The following is an 18,460-nucleotide window of genomic DNA, read 5'->3' as shown; positions in this document are numbered from 1 at the left end:
GAAGAAGGAAGGAAGGAAGAACGGACAGACGGAGGAAAGGAAGGAAGGGAGGAATGAAAGGAAGGAAAGGAGGAAGGAAGGAAGGAAGGAAGGAAAGAAGGAAGGAAGGAAGAACGGACAGACGGAGGAAAGGAAGGAAGGGAGGAATGAAAGGAAGGAAAGGAGGAAGGAAGGAAGGAAGGAAGGAAAGAAAGAAAGAAAGAAAGAAAGAAAGAAAGAAAGAAAGAAAGAAAGAAAGAAAGAAAGAAAGAAAGAAAGAAAGAAAGAAGGAAAGAAGAACGGACGGACGGAGGAAAGGAAGGAAGGGAGGAATGAAAGGAAGGAAAGGAGGAAGGAAGGAAGGAAGGAAGGAAGGAAGGGAAGGAGGAAAGAGGGACGGACGGAGGAAAGGAAGGGAGGGAAGAAGGAAGGACGGACGGAGGAAAGAAGGAAGGGAGGAAGAAGGAAGTAAAGGAAACAGTATAGTTATAATTACCACTAGGATGTTAACAGACTTTTAAATAATGTAATTTCCCATATGATTTGAACGCATCATTAGAGACAGACCAGAGCCATCAGTTCCTTTTAAAACCGAACATCTTTATTAACGTCAAACTCTCCCTCAGTATCGATCAGCCAAACGGTAAAATGTCAAAGTTTCCATAAAACGACAAAAAGACTTTAGAAAAAGATTGAAAAGAGGAAGATGATGAGGAAGATGATGAGAACACCGTCGGAGAAGGCCGTTTGATCTCTCCGTCCTGACAACGTGTCCTCTCCTCTCCTGCTCGTCTGCTCTCTGTCACATTATCCTTCCTTTTTTCCATCTCTGGTTTTTCCATGGCGACGGAGGGAGGGAAGGGGAGGGGAGGGGGGGGTGGAAACCAGCTGTTTCGTCACTCATTCTAGAATACATCTTCGGTTACCATGGCGGCGACATGGGCTGTGGGTTCTGCAGGTAGGACATGACGACTGCTGAGATGGACAACCTGCGGACAGAGGACAAAAAAAAAAAAAGATGTGAAACATTAGTTTTAAAGTCGAGATGAAATATTAGTTTGTTACCTTAGTTTAATGAATCTACACCAGGGGAGTCAAACTCATTTTCATTCAAGGGCCACATACAGACCAATTTGATCTCATGTGGGCCGGATCATAAAAAAGATGGAGGGAAAGAAGGAAGAAAGGAAGGAAATAAGAAGGGAAGGAAAGAAAGACAGGCAAAAGGAAGGAGGGAAGAAAGGTAGGAAGGACAGACAGTGAAGGACGGACAGACGGATGGAAGGAAGGAAGGAGGGGAGGACAGAAGGGAGGAAGGAAAGAATGAAGGTAGGAAGGACAGATGGAAGGAAGGAACGAAGAAAGGAAAAAAGGAAGGTAGGGAGGAAGGAAAGAAAGAAAGGAGCAAGGGAAGAAAGAAAGAAGGAAGGAAGGACAGATGGAAGGAACGAAGAGAGGAAAAAAGGAAGGTTGGGAAGAAGAAAGGAAGTAGGGAGGGAAGAAAGAAGGAAGGACGGATGGAAGGAAGGACGGATGGAAGGAAGGACAGAAGGAAGAAAGGTAGGAAGGACAGATGGAAGGAAGGACAGAAGGAAGAAAGGTAGGAAGGACAGATGGAAGGAAGGAAAAGAAGACAGGAAGGAAAGTGGGCCGGATTGCTCCCCTCAGCGGGCTTTCCTTCCTTGTGTCCTTCCTTCCTATTTTCCTTGCTTCTTTCCTTCCTTCTGCCCTTCCTTCTGTCCATCATTCCTTCCTTCCTATTTGCCTGCCTTCCTTCCTACATTCCTTCTGACCATCATTCATTCCTTCCTTCCCTCCATCTGTCATTCCTTCCTTCCTTCTGACCATCATTCATTCCTTCCTTCCTTCCATCATTCCTTCCTTCCTTCCGTCCGTCCGTCCATCCATCCATCCATCATTCCTTCCTTCCTTCTGTCCATCATTCCTTCCTTCCTTCCTTCTGTCCATCATTCCTTCCTTCCTTCCTACCTACCTACCTTCCTTCCTTTCTAACCTCCTCCCTTCCTTCCTTCCTTCCTTCCTTCCTTCCTTCTTTCTGTCCATCATCCCTTCTTTCCTTCTGCCCTTCCTTCCTTCCTACGTTCATTCCTGCCTTCATCATTCCTTCCTTCCCTCCATATGTCCTTCCTACCTTTCTTCCTTCATTCCTTCCTACCTTCCTTCTGTCCATCATTACTTCCTTCCTTCCTTCCTTCTGTCCATCATTCATTCCTTCCCTCCTTCCTACCTTTCTTCCTTTCTAACCTCCTTTGTAATCAACAACATCTTCACCTACAGCACCGTTAGCACCTCTGTATTCTGACATGTTGTATTTGCCTTCATCATCATCATCATCATCATCATCATCATCATCATCATCAGGTGTAAGCAGTATTACTAACTTTCTTATTTCCTTCCTTGTTTGCATTTGTTTTGCTCTCTGAGTTCAAATAACACTTTTGTTCATGAAGTGTGACTTTTTAAATGACTTCCTGTTTATTGCCTTCGGAGGTGAAACCCAAACCCAACACACTCTGATTGCTTTTTAATTCAATGTAATATTTTGAAATGACTTTTTTTGAAAGCTGGCGTATTATTTCAACAGAAGCCTTAACCTTCCTGTCGTCTGTTTTGACTGTTCCTTCTTTCCTTCCTTCCTTCTTTCTGTCCTTCCCCCCTCCTTCTTTCTTTCCTCCCTTCCTTCTTCTTTCTTTCCTTCCTTCCTTCCTTCCACCCTCCCTCCCTCCCTCCTTCTTTCCTTCCTTCTTCTTCTTTCCTCCCTTCCCTCCCTTCCTTCCTTCCTTCCTCTCTCGCTTTCTTCGTTCCATCCTCCCCCCTTCTTCCTTCCTCCCTCCTTTCCTTCCTTCCTTCTTTCTGCCCTCCTTTGCTTCCTTCTTCCCTCCTTTCCTTCCTTCTTTCCTCCCTCCATTCCTTCCTTCTTTCTTCATTCCCTTCCTCCTTCTTTCTTTCCTCCCTCCTTTCCTTCCTTCTTCCCTGCTTTCCTTCCTTCTTTCTTTCTTTCCTTCCTCCCTCCCCCCTTTCCTTCCTCCTCCCTCCCTCCTTCCCTCCTTCTTCCTTCCTCCTTTCCATCTTTAATTCACACAAACAAATATAAGAAGTCAGGTTGTTCTGATTCACCTCCATGACTCACCCCCCCTCACCCTCTCCTCCTCATCTCATCCCTCCATCGTATCACTCACCTTTTGTTCAGTAACACGCCGATACTCACATAATATCTTGGCAATTGACAAAAGTCCTTAAACTGGCCTTGAACCAGCATCTCTACACAAGACGCTGATGCATTAAGTCCATTGTCTGACATTATTTGCTGAGCCAAACATCCTGCGTGACTAAACTATGACTTCATCAAGCGTGTCTCTTTAGTACAACCTCATCTAGACGATGGACAGCGGGGGCTTTTCCTCTTTTCTAAATCCGTCCTGTCTGCCGAGGCTCGGGGGTGGGGAGGGTGGGGAGGGTGGGGGGGGGGGCTTTACTGGACGATTGCCCCCCGCTGTTGTAAGTGAAATGGAAATGTGCCACAGCTGGAGGTCACACAGTTAAAAGCTTTTGGACATTAGACTTGGCTCATCAGGAGTCTGAATGGCAGCCGGGGTGGAGTCTAACCTACAGTTTTAAAGCTGCGTAATGTAAGATTTTACTGTAAATACATACAGTAGTAACCTTGTCATAACAAAGAGAAATACTTTAACCCTTATATACTGTTCAGGGTACATGTGAGAGCTGTAAAAACACCCTGTACACATTTCTACAAGGTGGATTTTGACTCATGTCAAACGATTATTAAAACTATTTTTTTTTTAACTTTAGAAACATGCTGCATTTATTGGGCTTAATTAAGAGGAAGGAAAGGAGGGAGGAAGGAAAGGAGAGAGGAAGGGAGTGAGGGAGGGAGGGAAGGAGGGAGGGAGGGAAGGAGGGAGGGAGGGAGGGAGGGAGGGAGGGAAGGAAAGGAGGGAGGAAGGAAGGACGGAGGAAAAAAAAAAGGAGGGAGGAGGGAAGGAAGGAAGGAAGGAAGGAAAGGAGGGAGGAAGGAAAGGAGAAAGGAAGGAAGGGGGGGAGGAAGGAAAGGAGAGAGGAAGGAAGGGAGGGAGGAAGGAAGGAAAGGAGGGAGGAAGGAAGGAAAGAAGGAAGGGAGGAAGGAAGGAAGGACGGAGGAAAGAAAGAAGGAGGGAGAAAGGAAAAGAGGAAGGAAGGAAGAAGGACAGAGGAAAGAAGGAAGTGAGGAAGGTAGGGGGGAGGAAAGAAAGAGAGAAGGAGGGAGGAAAGGAAGGAAGGAAAGAAGGAACAGTCAAAACAGACGGGGGCAATTTGACCCGGGAGGACGACATGAAGGTTAATATTCCTTTTTCTTCCCTCTTTCTTTTTTTTCTCTTCCTATTCAACTCTTTTAATGTGAAGCACTTGGTGTATGTAATTTCTTTTGTTGTTGCATTTGTTCAAAGGTGTTTTACAAATAAGCAAAATAATCAAAATTATAAGAGAAAAACTTTTAAAAGTTTAGTTGTTTTTTTTTTACAGATTAGAATCACTCACTTGGACACATAATGTTATTAAAATGATTATATGATATGACCGTTTCCACTTAAAGTCAATTAACTACATTATTGATTTATCTCTCAGCTCTAGATTAGATTCAAAGTCTCAGCACTGATCTCGATGCTTCGCTTTGCTTCATACCTCCCAAACTAAACCAGCACCAAGTAACACTCACATGAAGCTGCTCATCATCTGTTTGGTGTCTTCGGAGCTTCTGGAGTTTGCAAAGCTGATGAACGAGCAGTAGACGGCGATCCAGGCGCACCACTTCAGCTGGAAACACAAACACACACACACAGGTTAGATACGAGCTCAGTGAAGATTTAAACATATAAACATACATATAACGTTCTGCTAGTGAACAGACAGACAGGCTGGGGGGGCGGGGGGGAGTAATGAAATACATGAACAGTGTCACGTAGTTAACATAGACTGTATAAAAGAAATGGACGTAACATCCGTGACGTCACCCATTGGTTTGTGGACTGCTGCTCGGAAGCCAATAGTTTAGAATCTAGGCAGCGGCCATCTTGAAAATTTCAGGTGCATGCTGGGAAAAATAAAAACATGGATTCTACTTATATGGGCATGAGGCGGAGTCATGGGCGGAGCGGGGAGGTTGCTATGGTTGCGAGGGCTGGATCTCGAGGACATTGGGCAATCAACCTGTCAATCAGGACGTAGCCACGCCCTAATGCATACCCTGCTTTATCACACTTTTAAAATCCAGGTTAAAAACATTTCTCTTCTCCTGTGCTTATGATTGAGCTCTTTTAAAGCACTTTACATTTTAATCTTTCATTTGCACTCTATGTCCTTTTAATGATTTTAAAGCTAATTTATTATTTTATGCTGCAATCATTTTATTTATGTCTTTCAATTTTTCTGTACTTTGTTTTTATTATGGGGGGTGGGGTGGGGGTTAATTGTATGTTTTAAGTTTCTCAAATTACATGTTTTTCTGTTTTATGTAAAGCACATTGAGTTGCCATTGTGTATGAAATGCACTATATAAATAAAACTGCCTTGCCTTATCGTCACATATAAAATCAGGGAGGCCAAAATGTCCCAAATGAACATCATACTGCATTGAAGAAGGCTTTAAACTAGAGATTGAGACCATAAACACATTTTGAAAACGTTTACTGAGGTTAGAAATCAAGTGAGAAGTTGGTGAATTCTCCATTGACTTGTATAGAGACGGTCGCCCCCTGGTGGCCTTTTGATAGAATGCAGTTCTAAGTTACTTCCACGTTGGCTTCATTTCAGAGGACCCTGCCTGGTAATTAATTAACTGTACTCTGTTAAAGTTACAGAAATAAAGGATAGATAGGGTTAGGTAGTCAGATTACCAATAAACTGGGTAAAAATGAGGATTATTAGCAGGATTACAACTTTAGAAAACATTTTAAAATAAAGAACAATATATACAGCCATGCACTTTAAGCAGAGCAGGAACAAGACGGCTGTAGGAGCATAAATGTAATTTGAGTTGATATTTGGACAATAATTTAAATTCATATGTTAAATGGTGAGTTATGTTTATGCTGATAAAAAAAAGAGCTATTTATAGTATTTACAGATTAAAATATTGACAGTTTGTATTTACAGTAAGTAAGAAGTTAATAGTTTAATTCATTGCACTTAAAATACGTGTGTGGATAGGGAGGATTGGGAGTACGTTGTGGTTTTCTAGTCATTTTGTATATTTCATCATTGCTTTTGTTTTTTATGTGAGGATCTGTGTGTGTGTTGGGGGGGGGGGGGGGGGGTTACTTGTGGGGTCATTCAGTCAGGCAAGCATGAAGTGGAGCCACAGTTTTTTGACCTCTCTACCTCCTTTAGTCTCTCTTTTTTATTTTCTTATCTTGGAGTAATGTTTTTTTTATTTTAGGGGGAAATAATAAGTTCAATTGTTCTAAAGAAAACATTTAATACAAAGAAGTTAAAAAACAACAACATATTAGTAGATGGAAAGACAATCAATTAACCAAATGATCTACTGTTGGGCTTTAAGGCCACATGAGTCCGCTGCCTTCGCCCTCTTCATTAAGTCCGCTGTGTGTCGTCAGAGCTGAAAGACAAACGCTGCCCTTCATCCTTCAACCTGAAAAGGTGAGTTTACCTTTAATCTTCTAAATGGAACGACCGAGTGGGACCGGGCGTTCCCCTTCAGAGGGAACGGCCCTTTAGTGTTTAGTGTGGACACAGAGGAGGGATAGGGGACAGAGGGTCGGTGTGTGTGTGTGTGTGTGTGTGTGTGTGTGTGTGTGTGTGTGTGTGTGTGTGTAGGTCACCTTGAGCATCAGTCCACACATGCTGAAGATCATGCCGAGCAGGTTCATGTAGTCGGGGGTGGGGTCCTCCAGTGTGGGGTTGGTCTCTGTGCTGGGAGGCTTGTACCTGCAGACACAGAAAACACACACAATCAAATACACACAAAGTATTTTACTGTGTGTGTGTTTTAAAGTCACACTCCACTTCCTGTTACTTCAGTTTAATGTGTGTTTCACTGCAGGAGGATGTTTGAGTTTCTATGTGCTCATTAAAAGCTAAGTTAAAGGGCCTATGAGCAGGATTTATGACATCACAACTATTTAAAACTACACAAGTGTGATGTGGAGACTTAAAACCTCCAGTGCACAAACTCAGAGGATGGAAGTAGGAGATATTTTGAGCCCTACAACGTTCGACATAATTTAGCTGAGTAGTTCTTTGACCAATATTGTGATCTGACATCAGTGTGCTACTCCTGTGCTTTTAAAAAAATGACGAAAACTAAAACCGTTCTAAACGAACGACAATGTGTTAATTGCTGATTTTTGGACAAGGACAAGTCTGGTGTATTTTTATAGTGTTCATATATACAGTATCTCACAGAAGTGAGTACACCCCTCACATTTTTGCAAATATTTCATTATATCTTTTCATGGGGCAACACTATAGAAATGAAACTTTGATACAATTTAACAGTAAATCCATAAGCTATACAAGCTGTACACGCATATCAAAGTTTCATTTCTACAGTGTTGTCCCATGAAAAGATATAATAAAATATTTGCAAAAAAGTGAGGGGTGTACTCACTTTTGTGAGATACTGTATATATATATTTGTATTATTGCCACTGTGGCCTATGAAAGGAGTATAAATTAGTTTCTCTTATGAGTACGTACGGTTCAACTAGCCGCCACTTAAATTAACAAAAGTTCACATAATCAGCTGTTTCCAGAAAAACTACATCATATCCTGCTTATTCACAGACTGGACTAATGAGGGAGAAGGAGAGGATGTAATGGTATGAATTTCTAATTATGTAATATTTTTTGGGGGGGAAACTTACCAGATACAAATTATTATTCAAAGCAGAGTGTTTTTATAGGTCTTAAAACATGTTTGGAGCAGAAGTATTTAATATTGTAAAAGTGATATGTGCAGACTTCTGTTAACTACAATCCTTTTAATTACACATTCATCACTTTAATGTTATGTGAGTCCTTTCACACAAAGCTGAGTGTTAAAAATCTAAATATTAAACCCTGGACCTCCATCTGCTGCTGTAACACCCTCCACTCTTCTTCTCTGGAACCTGGCTGCTGCAGAGATCGACTCTCATTAAGCCAAAAGAGTATTTAATGAGGTTGTGAAATGATGCTGGCGATGAAGTCTGGCTCACATTCGGCATTCAGTTCATGTTAAAGGTGTCGGCTGGGGCTGAGTTCAGAGTTTATGAAAGCCACAACAAACTGGGAAAAGCTTTTTTTGGGTGGGATCCAGCTTAACATGCTGCAACAGGTAAAGAGTCTTTCCCAAGCTGTTGGCATCATGTCTATATATCCACTTATATGGAATAAGTGTAGCACCCAACCTTTACATTATTATTATATTATATTATATTATCATTATCTCAGTGGTATGAATAACAGGAAGAGCATTTCTTCTAAAGAGTACAGTCGCTATATGGCGCTATATTAATAAAAATTGATTGATTGATGGACCCAGCTTTGCATTTTTAAACAGGTAAAGAGTCTTTCCCAAGCTGTTGGCACAAAATTAAAAGAACACCATTGTCTAAAATATCAATTTATACTATAACAGGAAGATTTATCCTAATCGAAGTCAAAGAATCAAGTTAACACCAAGAAAAGCAGCCTGTGTGTGTGCAGAGGTATCCACTGACCTTTAGCCATATAGTGTGAAAGTCAAGTTAATGGTCAACTACTTGGATAATTGATTAATTGAGTCATTTACTAAGAAAAACTGGCCAAATTATGCATCTTATATAGTAAAATCCTTCAATTGTGGACAAAATGAGACATTTGATGACTTCAACTTGAGTTGTGTGATATTTTTACACAATTTTCTCACTTTTAATGAACCAAAACATGACAATAGACCTCAGTTACAGCTCTAGTTTTAAAATAATAAAGCAAACTGAGAGAAGCCCATTCAGAAAGTGAGATTAAGGCAAATAGATGGAAACAGTGCTCATTTAACATAAAGTATTAACAAATTAATTAACACAGCAACTATACCACTACCTGAGGATTTAATATGTAAGTTATTATCAATATATAAAGCCAGTTCAGAGGTGTTTAAACCCTAAATCTAAATGAGCTCATCACTAATCCCTTCACGCTACACTCATGACGTGAGTTTAAGGAGTTAGCTAGTTAGCTTCAGTTAGCCAAATGGTTAAATTTACCAACACAAACGCTCTATTTCCTGTATAAAACACTCACCTCAGTATCTTATTCTGTCGCCTAGGGTCTGCCATGTTGTTAGAAGACATTATATATTATAATTCACTCGTTTAATGTGTTTATTTTAGGAGGAGATTGAGATTTAAACTCCGATGACAGAAGGACAGCTGATCGTGCCCGTTCGTGAATGGACCCAAATGTGTTTCCGGCGTGTTTCAGAATAAAAGCATAGCGTAAATTCGAACGGTGAAATAAAGCGGGAGGAAGCGGTTTGAAATCTTATTTTGAAAGGAAATGCTTGATTCCCAGTATGCATTGTGCGTGTTAGCAAAATGAATGGAGGAGACTTGAGCTAGATTGTTAAAAACATGACGTTAAAATAGATTATTAAGTGATTTAAATAGTTGTATCCAGTATATCCACATGGCGCAATCTTGAACTTTAAATTTTTAGGGGGTAAAAGTAAGTAAAAACACATTTTAACCTCTATAAGAAGGAAATGCTAGCTGTAAAGTGTTTGTATGCTAGTCAGGTTTGTATACAAAAAGCAGATGTTTCCTTTTAGAGAGTTTTTAAGGGGTCAAGAGGTAACACTAGACGACTTACTGTCCCAATAAATGTGCAAGTTTCAAAGTAAAAGGGCTAAAACCACATGATAACTCTCTGGTGATATAGTGGGAATTTATTAAATGACATGTGATGTGTTGTGTTTCTCCTCACAGGTTGGGTGTCATGTCGTTTCCTCTCCCCAAACCTCAGGCTCCTCAGCTTCCTCAGCATCTGCTCAGGACCATCGACTGTCAGCAAGGAGCTGTCAGAGCTGTCCGCTTCAATGGTGATGAACACACACAAATATTCATCTTACTATTGTTTAGGACTGTTGAGATAAACCACTATAGTCTGTTTCTATTGTGACACATTTGTAGTATTTAAGTCTCTTGATGATGCAAATTGATTTAGCTCACACCTGTTTCCTGTCTCCTGTCTCCTGTCTCAATCAGCTGATGGTAACTACGTGCTGTCCTGCGGCAGTGACAAATCTCTAAAGCTGTGGAGTGTGAGCCGAGGGACGCTGCTGAAGACGTACAGCGGACACGGATACGAGGTTCTGGATGCAGACGGGTGAGAGAAGATTAGTCACTTTGTCTGGAAGGATAAATCAGCAATATTAGTGTCATCAGATTGCATGATAGACACATGAAGATGTAGTAAATATGGGCTTAAGAGATAGATAGATAGATAGATGTAGGGCTGCAACTAACAATTATTTTCATTATTAGTTAAATCTGCCAATTATTAATTCATTTTAATGCTCATAAAATGTCTTACAATAGTGAAAAATGGCCATTTTAACTTCTTATAGCTATTGTTACATCTATAAATGTATCATTTTATGTGATTAACAGTCCAAAATCTAAACATAGTTAGTTCAGTATCATTTATGACACCGACACAGCTTCAAATCCTCACATTTGAGAAGCTGCAACCAGCCTTTTTTTTGCCTCTTTGACTTAACAAATGACTTAAACTATTGTTTGATTATTAAAGTAGTTGCAGATTAACTTTCTAACTCTAACCCTGCAGCTCTTATTATATGATATGACTAATTAATAACTATACTAACATTTTACGAAGCGTCCTTATTTTCTGATGGAGGTTTTTTTTGGATAAATGATGAAAAACTTGAGCTGTGTTTCAGTAAAGGAAGCTTTATTTCAGGCTGGTTTTAGCTGTAGAGGAGATACAGTTTACAGTGTAATGTAGGAAGTGTAGCAGCATGTGACCTGAGTACTGATATGTGCACGACTCAATAACTAACTAACTATATACTCTACATACTGTTTATAACTCTTTACCCCCTGCATGAATCAACCATCTTTGTTTCTGCTTCGGCTGCTTCAACAGTTCCTATGACAACAGCCAGATTTGCACCTGCAGCTCAGACAAGACGGTGATCCTGTGGGACGTCGCCACGGGCCAGGTCACACGGAAGCTCAGAGGTCATGCTGGGGTCAGTCCTGCTGTCTGATAGTTCAATGCACCGACACAGTTTCACTTTATTTTGTATCCTAAATCAATCAATCAATCTTTATTTTTTTATAGCACCAAATCACAACAAAGTTATCTCAAGGCACTTTCCACATAGAGCAGGTTCTAAACCGAACTCTTCAGGTTTTAACTTTAAAGAGACCCAACATTCCCACATGAGCAACAGTGGCAAGAAAAAACTCCCTTTTAACAGGAAGTAACCTCAGAACCAGACTCAGAGTGGGAGAACATCTGCCTCGACCGGTTGGGGTTGAGAGGAGAGAAAGGAAGGATAGAGGAGAGAGAGGAAGTAGAGGAGAGAGAGGAAGGAGAGGAGAGAGAGAGGAAGGAGAGGAGAGAGAAAGGAAGGAGAGGAGAGAGGAAGGAGAGTAGAGAGAGAGGAAGGAGAGGAGAGAAAGGAAGGATAGAGGAGAGAAAGGAAGGATAGAGGAGAGAAGCACAATGAAAATCAACAATGAAGCTAGAAGGTCCGGGACTGGAATCCGTCATCCGGACGACTACAGGCCCAGATTACCTGAGACCAGAAACCAGAAAGACAACTCCGGGGGAGAAGTTTAGCTTATTGAATGCATTAATAGAACATGAATGTTAATGGATATAGATGGATGGATAGAGAGAGAGAGGGAGGAGGAGAGAGGAGCTCAGTGCATCATGGGAGTCCCCCCAGCAGTCTAAGCCTATAGCAGCATAAGCTAAGAGCTCTAAGAGCCCTAACTATAAGCTAAAGCTTTTGCTTTTTTTTCTTCATCTCACTCGAATTTTGTGTTTGCAGAAAGTAAACTGTGTCCAATTCAATGAGGAAGCAACTGTCATCTTGTCTGGTAAGTTTCCATTCATGTAACATAAATACAATACTCTATTCAGTATTATTATTATATTAGTTTGTGGATGTTATTGCATTTATCAGGTATATATACATATATATATATATATATATATATATATATATATATATACATATATAATGTAATTTATTGGATAATACATTGTCTATATGTGTTCTTCTGCCATACAATTATCAAGACTAATATTGATCAAATTGTGAGTTGTATGTTAATTTAATAGTGCTCTTTGTGTATAAAAATGTCCTGTTTTTTTAGGCTCCATAGACGGGACGGTGCGTTGCTGGGACACCAGGTCCCGTCGGTTTGAGCCCATCCAGGTTCTGGACGAGGCTCGAGACAGCGTCAGCAGCGTGAAGGTGATGCAACACGAGCTGCTAACAGGGTCAGAAAACAACTTATTTCTCTATTATTTAGGTTTGATTTTAAGATTGATTCACGAATCAGTCATGTCTCATGTTTCATTCAGACTGAAACAGCTAAAATAGATCTTACTGCCACTCTGTTTTATTCTCACAACCAACATCTTGTGTTTCAGGTCGGTGGACGGTAGAGTGAGGCGCTACGACCTGAGAATGGGACAATTACACGTGGACTTCATCAGCAGTGAGCAGTCGTTTCTATGACAGTATTTTAAACATTCAGATAATGTGAAAATGACTCTGTGGGAAAATAAAGTTGGGTCTAAATGTGTGTGTGTGTGTTTTCCAGGTCCGATCACGTGCGTGTGTTTCAGTCAGGACGGTCAGTGCACGCTGAGCTCCAGTCTGGATTCAACGGTCAGACTGCTGGACAAGACCACCGGAGAAATGCTGGGAGAGTGAGTGAAGATGTTTCATTTATAGTTTGATGACATCACATGACATCACATGACATCACATGACATCACATGACATCACCACTTAGTAAAAGAGTACAGACACTGTAGGAGAAGAGCTTCCTGTTTTTAGTATTCATCAATTAAAAAAAGGATGAATTAAAAATGTGACTTTAACTTTTGTGTCGTTCTCCCGGGTTAAATTGACCCGTCTGTTTTGACTGTTCCTTCCTTCCTCCTTCCCTCCTTCTCTTTCTTTCCTCCCTCCTTTCCTTCCTCCCTCCTTCCTTCCTTCTTCCCTCCTTTCCTTCCTTCCTTCCTCCCTCCCTCCTTCCATCTGCCCTCCCTCCCTCCTTCTCTTTCTTTTCTCCCTCCTTTCCTTCTCTCCTTCCTTCCTCTCTCCTTCCTCTCTCCTTCCTCCCTCCTTTCTTTCCTTCCATCTGTCCTCCCTCCCTCCGTCCTTATCTCTTTCTTTCTTCCCTCCTTTCCTTCCTTATTATTCCTTATTTTATTTTTATGTTTTAACATATTACCTGAACTAGTTTTGGTTTGTTTTTGCTTTAGGTATTCAGGGCACAAGATGAAGGGCTATAAGCTGGACTGCTGCCTGTCCAGTAAAGACACTCACATCCTGAGCTGCTCCGAGGACGGACACGTGTACTGCTGGGACCTCGTGGAGGTGAGCGTCCAGCTAACAAATACTTAACAGGTCACCATTATGCAGCCTGAGTCCTCCTGAATACAGAATATCATAGGAGTGTCTGTCTTTAAGCCCCAATCCATCATCTAAATCAAACCCTCACTAAGCTATTTTAATGAAGCACGGACTAACGAACATCCTGTCTCATCTCTCTCTTCCAGGGCTCTTTATCGTTAAAGCTGCCGGTGGGGAAAGCCGTGGTCCAGTCTCTTGCTTTCCACCCGACGGACGTCTGCCTCCTTACAGCCATGGAGGGGCGTGTCCAGGTGTGGGGGGCAGAGCCAGAGGAGACGGAGGAGGATGCCATGGCAACGTAGAGAGGGTGAAAGTAGTAGATATTTCAGTAACTGGGCTATACTGTCATCCTAAAGAAAACCCAAATTAGGATGACTGACACTACTGATCTTCTTCTCTGAGGTTGCTGGTGTTAACATAAGTGCTGACAGAAGGAATATAAGGCAAAGTCTCAAATGAAAGAGATCATAATTGGAGTATATGTAAATTTATAAATGATCATTGTGGAAAAAGTGGTTTTATTTCATTCTGAGGTGAGCTACTTATAGAATCATTAAATTTACAAAAACTTTACAGCTGTTGAGATTTTGCTCCGAGATGTTTGACAGTTTAGATCTGACTTTAGCTCATTACTGAGTCCCACGCCTTTTGGATTTATTCATTTTTGTATGACAGACAAAATATTTTTGTACAAAACCTGAATAAACATCTTTTTTTTTTGTAATATACATCACATTGTGTATTCTCTCTCTCTCTCTCTCTCTCTTTCTCTCTCTCTCTCTCTCTCTCTCTCTCTCTCTCTCTCTCTCTCTCTCTCTCTCTCTCTCTCTCTCTTAATCGCCCCCCACTACTTTTTTTTTTTTTTTTTTTTTAGCGAACTCCGCTGAATTTTCTCCTGATTTTTTCCTCCCTTCCTTCCTTCTTTCCTTCCCCCATTCCCTCTGCCCTTTTTTCCTTCCTTCCTTCCTTCCTTCCCTCCTTCCATCTTTCCTTTCTCCCTTCCATCTTTCCTTTCTTTCTGTTTTTCTTTCCTGTCTTCTCTTCCTTCCTTCCTCCCTTTAGCGTTAGTTACCTTTTATTTACCAAGACTAGTCCTGGTCATATAACATAACCGCCTACATTCAAGTCTCTCTCTCTCTCTTTCTCTGTCTCTCTCTCTCACTCTCTCTCTCTCTCTCTCTCTCTCTCTCTCTCTCTCTCTCTCTCTCTCTCTCCACATAAATGATGCTTCCCACCAACACGGTTCAGTTCTGTACAAGTTTATCTTTATTAGGAACTGTACAAACAATCAACACAGAGATGAGCACAGTAAAAAATAAATTAGCATGACACAAAAAAAATGAATGGCGACAAATAAATAAATAACTTAAGATTACATAAATAGATTTTTTCAAATGTGGCTGGAACGTCTGGCAACTTTGTCTGAATGTTAAAGAGAGTTTCGCTTCACTCGGCTGCGTTGGTCGAACCACGAGACGTAGCCGCGCAGCTGCGTACACACACACACCATCCAAATCTATTATTAACCCCCGAAATTGCACTGAAGATCTTTTTAAATAAATATAATGTCAGCTTATTTACAAAAAGAGAAAAAAGAAAAAAAAAAAAGTCAAGTAGTAGTTAGTGTCAAACTCATTTTCATTTAAGGGCCACATACAGACCAATTTGATCTCATGTGGGCCGGATCATAAAAAAAAGATGGATGGAAGGAAGGAAGGACAGACAGTGAAGGACGGACAGACAGATGGAAGGAAGGAAGGAAAGAAAGGAGAGAGGGAAGAAAGAAGGAAGGAAGGACAGATGGGAGGAACGAAGAGAGGAAAAAAGGAGGAAAGGAGGAAGGACAGATGGAAGGAAGGAAGAAAGTGGGCCAGATTGCTCCCCTCAGCGGGCCGGTTCTGGCCCACGGGCCGCATGTTTGACACCCCTGTTGTAGAGTCTCTGATCAGCTCGATTCTTCTAAAAATAGCTTTGTCAGGAAAAATCGAACATTAAAAAAAAAAAAAAAAAAAAAAGTATTTGCATTTGAAGGCTTCCCCTCCAAAAATCCCTCTATGTATTTATAGCAGACGTCAAATGGAAAAACTCCCCTCACTCTTCCAGAAATAAAACAGTTCATGAAGGTTTTTAGCTTGACTGATTTCAGAGTAAAAGCTTTCACGAGCCAAAAGTTGTTAAATTCTGATCCTGTTGAGGTTCATGAGATCTTCGGCTGGAGTCAAAACATTTAAATCAACATAACTGGAGTAGTGATGGTTCTTTCACCCAAAAGCATTTACATGTCAATTTTGGGGGAAAACAGTTTGACTTTGTGACATAAATAACATTTATAAGACATGAAAGTTTTTTTTCATTTACAGAAATTACAAAGAAAACCTGCTTTGTCCTCCCAGATCATCTCAGTATTTCACTCCAAGCTTCCCCCCGTCTACGTTCGCCCCCTTCTAGCCCACACAGTTGCATCCCGCCGCCGACAGCTTCTCCACTTTGTGCCAGCGGTGCGAGTTATCCAGGAAGGCCATGTCCTCGTGGTGGGTGGGCCGGCAGCAGGGGGCGTTGTGCCACAGCTCTCCGGCCGCCGGGTGAGGCAGAACCCCGCTGAGCAGCAGGTTGGTGAGGGTGAGGTCGTGGTTGGAGCGGACGCGGGGACACGACCCGCCGCAGTACTTGAAGAGGACGGTCTCGTCCGAGTCGTAGCCCAGCCCGAGGTCTCGGACCTGCAGCAGGATGGAGTGGAGGCCACACTGGGAGTCTGGAGTGGAGCGGCGGGAGCGGACGATGGGGTGATGGAGTGATGGACCGACTCCAGAAGCTTCTTCAGCTGGATCTCCGCTTCTCTTCTCCTCACTTTGAGACACGTGTGGAGATGCAGCTTCCCGTCTCTGATCTAGAAAAGGCAGAAAGAGTTATTTATACATCATATGCACCAAATTACAGAGAATACATCTATAAAAAAGCTCCTAACTTCACCCCAATCCACATTGAGACACCAAATATTTACAGCAGTCTAGCTCAAAAACACACAATCCTGGAATCCAGTAAAAAAGTAATAATCAGCCAAAAGGTCATAGGTCACGACCCAGCACTTACCAATCAGTGACCTGAGCCGACGGCCCTCTCCCCTCTGGACGCAGACCAGAATCACCACCAGCTTCAGCAGCAGCAGCAGCACTGACCTCATCGCTACAATCTGCTCTTCGTCTCTACGAGAGAACCAGACGTTGTGTGGTTGGGGGGTTTTTTTGTGAGTGTATGCTTAAGATACAGACGAGTCGCGGCCTCCATATATATAGCCCTCGGGAGATGAAGGGGGGCGAAAGGGACGAGACGAGGAGGTGTAGGGGGAAGACAGACGCTAACCCGTTACTTGCCAACAGACTATCCCACTCACCTGAGGCTTTGACAGGCAGCGTAGGAGGGCAGGCGGGCGGTTGACCCAGAATTTGTCCTGTTGGGATTATCTAATTGGTGTAAATCATCGGTTTATTGTCGAGTTTCCCCAACGCAGATGTTTTTCCAGAGGATGCTGGCCCCCTTTTGGCAAATGGAGGGTTTTTTAAGGGGGCTTTTAAGGAGTGGACAATGATGCCACTTTGATGATGATGATGCTGAGAAGTATGCGTGCCTGCCGATAAATAAATGAATCATTAGAGGAAGAAGAGATAGCTAGACAGACACAGGAAGTGGAAAGACAGCCAAGAGGTACAAGTCATAGACGGAGAATTATCAAAAAATGGAGGCACGAAAAAAGGATGTAGGAAATGTGAAGGATGGAGCGAAAGATGAGTCGTCACTGAGGAATGTCTGAAAAGAAAAGTCCGCTCCTGTTATCATCATCTCCTTTGCTTTTGTCACTTTTGAGGATCGATGAACCAAAATATTTAAAAAAAAAAAAAAAAAGAAAGAAGAAGGAGGAAACTTTCTCTCTAAAAGATTAAAATGCTAAAAGTTATAATTATAAACACAACAGGGGCCCGTTCCCGTTTTTATAGCACGCATTCCACAATGGGTGACTGGCCTGGAGAGGAAGAGGCAGAGCTGGGACATAAATTGAGGGATTTCACCAGCAATGTGCGGCTGACATGTAGAATATGTAGAATATGCTTTATGGAAAGGTCAGAGGGCCCGAAACAGGCAGCGAGTGGAATTTGGAGTTTGCAGGAAGAAGAAGAAGACGAAGTGCATATTTGGACCTTGTTTCTGTCAGGTGTGCAGCAGGTCAAACACCCCTGTGCACCTTCTTCTTTTTTCTTTTTTTTTAATAGTGAAATGATGTGACTCAGGCTGGAAATATGGATAACTGCTGAATTATGTAATGAGTTGCTAAATATTAGTCGTCTCTGTCTCTGGTCCTTCTTTATATCTGAGAATACTGAAACCAATCGCTTTAATCACATTCATCCCTATAATAACACATATATAGGCTACACATATCATCTCCCTAGACTAGATCATGGGTCAGGAACCTGGGGCTCGCGAGGCTCTTTTTCTGCACAGTCGAGGCTCTCGGATGAAATGGGTTAGCGAAAAAAAACCAACTTGCAACTAAAGGGGATAAGCATAGAGGAAAGCTAAAACAACAGTCAATACTACTTCTATTAAAATGGCAAGGCTTCGTGGCAAATACGTCGTAGCAGGTCTATCTGAGAAATGTTATTTCACTTTCCACCTCATTTGACTCCGTAACCATAGCCAGCACAATATTGTTACATTCGCGGCTCGTTGCCATGACAACGTCAAACAAAATCACAGCCTGAGTGGACAGATGAGTTCGAGTTTGTGTTGAGGGTTAGGGTT

General features: G+C 41.8%; 3 protein-coding genes across 3 annotated transcripts; 1 reads left to right on the top strand and 2 right to left on the bottom strand.

The window, feature by feature from the left end:
* Nucleotides 1-810: 810 nt before the first annotated feature.
* wdr83os (WD repeat domain 83 opposite strand) lies at nucleotides 811-9,425 on the bottom strand. The gene is made up of 4 exons (XM_053332837.1): nucleotides 9,280-9,425; nucleotides 6,837-6,942; nucleotides 4,715-4,812; nucleotides 811-968 (listed from the first exon to the last, which is right to left on the bottom strand). Exons 1-4 carry the CDS (start codon nucleotides 9,327-9,329, stop codon nucleotides 902-904), a joined length of 321 nt encoding a protein of 106 aa, XP_053188812.1. The 5' UTR covers nucleotides 9,330-9,425; the 3' UTR covers nucleotides 811-901.
* A 543-nt stretch (nucleotides 9,426-9,968) lies between these two features.
* On the top strand, nucleotides 9,969-14,194 carry wdr83 (WD repeat domain containing 83). Its single transcript, XM_053334179.1, has 9 exons — nucleotides 9,969-10,075; nucleotides 10,242-10,362; nucleotides 11,146-11,251; nucleotides 12,062-12,110; nucleotides 12,390-12,516; nucleotides 12,670-12,737; nucleotides 12,843-12,951; nucleotides 13,513-13,627; nucleotides 13,810-14,194. Exons 1-9 carry the CDS (start codon nucleotides 9,973-9,975, stop codon nucleotides 13,963-13,965), a joined length of 954 nt encoding a protein of 317 aa, XP_053190154.1. The 5' UTR covers nucleotides 9,969-9,972; the 3' UTR covers nucleotides 13,966-14,194.
* Nucleotides 14,195-16,107: 1,913 nt separating this feature from the next.
* On the bottom strand, nucleotides 16,108-16,844 carry LOC128365018 (persephin). Its single transcript, XM_053325636.1, has 2 exons — nucleotides 16,754-16,844; nucleotides 16,108-16,550 (listed from the first exon to the last, which is right to left on the bottom strand). Exons 1-2 carry the CDS (start codon nucleotides 16,842-16,844, stop codon nucleotides 16,108-16,110), a joined length of 534 nt encoding a protein of 177 aa, XP_053181611.1.
* Between the last annotated feature and the right edge of the window lie 1,616 nt (nucleotides 16,845-18,460).

This window comes from Scomber japonicus, chromosome 2 (assembly GCF_027409825.1).
Source record: "Scomber japonicus isolate fScoJap1 chromosome 2, fScoJap1.pri, whole genome shotgun sequence".
Lineage (NCBI taxonomy): Eukaryota > Metazoa > Chordata > Actinopteri > Scombriformes > Scombridae > Scomber > Scomber japonicus.
The sequence above is the reverse complement of the archived record's forward strand: the minus strand, read 5'-3'. Positions and strand labels throughout refer to the sequence as shown.